At 47.7% G+C, this 2,381-nt stretch overlaps 1 protein-coding gene across 1 annotated transcript; it reads right to left on the reverse strand.

Moving 5' to 3' along the window:
* Positions 1–610: 610 nt before the first annotated feature.
* On the reverse strand, positions 611–2,095 carry LOC113887413 (transcription elongation factor A protein-like 8). Its single transcript, XM_027534550.1, has 2 exons — positions 1,973–2,095; positions 611–1,355 (listed from the first exon to the last, which is right to left on the reverse strand). The coding sequence occupies exon 2, from the start codon at positions 1,314–1,316 to the stop codon at positions 963–965; it is 354 nt and encodes a 117-aa protein (XP_027390351.1). The 5' UTR covers positions 1,317–1,355; positions 1,973–2,095; the 3' UTR covers positions 611–962.
* Positions 2,096–2,381: the final 286 nt, after the last annotated feature.

Consider the following 2,381-nt stretch of genomic DNA (forward strand, 5'->3'; position numbering starts at 1 on the left):
TATAAAGCAGAGATTTGGAAGAGTGGGGGTTCAACCCACTGGGGACACCAGGAAACTCAGTGGGGTTTTGGCACTGGAGGACTCCAGTGCCCAGCAGGCATGACAGGACCCAGGGAAACCAGGGGTGGGGCTCAACGGCAGAGGCCTGGCATGGAAGCCCCCACTTCCCTGCCTATTGGACTTGTTTCTGAGCACAGGTTGAGTCACACTAGGACCCTCCCTCAAAACTGATGTTCTGCAATGGGTTGGGGTTCTATATGTATAGGTGGGAAGAAGAGCCCACCAAGTACAGCTCAGTCACCTCATTTCTTCCCCACAGCAGCCCTGTGAGACAAGTGTTTTCCCATGAAAAGATCAAGTCTTAAGCAAGTGTATCTGTAATAATTGCCAGTTTTATTCCTCTGGCTAAGAGATCCCGAGGTATTTTGAGGTTTACATTTTTTCAATAGTTCTTTCATCAAGATTTTAAGTGCCCCCATTGCCCTTATAAGCTGGTTGCAAATTATTTGATTGACTCTTAATTAATAAAAAAACTTTAATTCTCTTTGTGTGTGTGATGTGTTCATTAAAAAATACATATAAGCAAAAAAAAACAGCACGCAGAAACAAGCACAGTTAGATTTCTGATATATGCGTGTATGTATACACACGCGCGCACACACACAATTTGAGACTTTCTCCTACATATGTGAGCTGGTACCAAATATGCTGCTTTGTAACCTGTTATGTTTTACTTTACAATATGAAATGAACATATTTTCATGCATATGTGTGAAATTTCCCAATCCAAAAACAGACCTAGAGAATGTGTCAAAATACAAAATGCAGATGCTGAAAACAAGGAAACTATACCTAAAACAAAACTCCACCAGATGATTAAAAATAAAGCAAAAGTCACAGATACATCAGAAAATGCTAACAGAAAGCTGGGGCAAGATTTTAATATCGGACAAAAAAAGAATTCAAGGCCTAAAGCACACGGGATAAGGACGGCTGCGTGAATGTCTTTGCTTCCAATGCATCATCACAAACTTGTTTCTTACTCTTCTTATCTCTTCCCTAAGCCTTTCCAACTCATCTGCTCCTCTTATCATTTCTTCAGGGTCCAAATGCCTAACAGGAGAGTCCTCTTTATATCCCTGACCAGGCTGAGTCAGCCCTCCTCTAAGGTTTCCTTCTGCTTCCTGGCTTACACCTTCTTCAGAAGGTTGAGGATTTCCTTCTGCCTCCTGTGGTACACCTTCCAAAGGGCGGTCTTCCTCAGCCTTTGGCATGTTCTGTGGTTTTCTTTCATTTTCTCCACAAGATTTTTGCATGTTGAGTATTTTTCGATTTCCTTTTTGAATAAATTAACCCTGGAAAACAAAGGAACAAAACAACTAGATGCCAGGCAAATGAACCAGCAGCTAGAGCATGGGTTTCCATAGAGACTGGCTTCTTCTCATTTAGGTCTCTTAACTGTCAAAGTTTTCCAACTAGAAAAGGCTAGATCCTCAGGCTCTGAACTCCCCTGGCTCCGCCCCTCTCTCCCCCTCCTCACCCTCCCCCTCCCGCTCCAGCTCCATCTTCTCTCCTCCCGCTCCAGCCCACCATTTCCCAGCAGGCCCTGCTACAGGCCTCTCCTAGCACCGAAACAGGAGCAGGGAGCAGCGAGCAGCGCGGAAGCAATTAACCCCTCCCTCGCCTCCGATCTCCAACACTCCCGCCCTTTTAGGCTTTCCCAAGCCATTCCAACCTTCTACCTCTCACCTGAGACCGGCTGGTCCAGTCTCTGGCCTCCCCTCCCCCTTCCACGTCTCTCCAGTCTCCCCCCTCCCCCGCCCCATTTCCGCTGCAGGCTCTGCACAGGCCTCTGGCGCTTCATCCGGATGGGGAGAGGCTGCAGTGACCCCGGGATGGGCTTCGGTGTCATCCGCACTCACACCCCACCCCCACCCCCAGGAACAGGAGGCAACTGCACCTTTACACTGACCTGCAGGGATCCAGGGAATTTTCCTCCCTCTTCCCTCAGTCGATTTGGGTCGCTCCCCAAAGACCAAGAGTCCTGCAGACCGACAAGACTGCTTGGTGAGGAGGTCAGTACCTGAATCACGGGTCCCTTGAACGATTCTAGGCCTTGTTCGTCTAAAGTTTCCCCACGTCCTCATCCTCGCGATCCTTATAAGGCAAGCCCGCCCGCCCTCCCCGGTGCCCACCGGTTCCCTTCAGGCAGGGAGTGAGCGACTCAAGTTGTTTCTAAATTGTTTCTGTGTCTCTCTTGGGATCCTCAGTTAGCTACCTGAGTGCCTTTTAGTCTGGAAAAGTGGCTTGTTTCCTACTATACACAACTGGGACATTCCCTCTGTAATTATGAATTGTTTTAAATAAACTAAAAGAGAATG

This window comes from Bos indicus x Bos taurus, chromosome X (genome assembly GCF_003369695.1).
Source record: "Bos indicus x Bos taurus breed Angus x Brahman F1 hybrid chromosome X, Bos_hybrid_MaternalHap_v2.0, whole genome shotgun sequence".
NCBI classification, from domain to species: domain Eukaryota; kingdom Metazoa; phylum Chordata; class Mammalia; order Artiodactyla; family Bovidae; genus Bos; species Bos indicus x Bos taurus.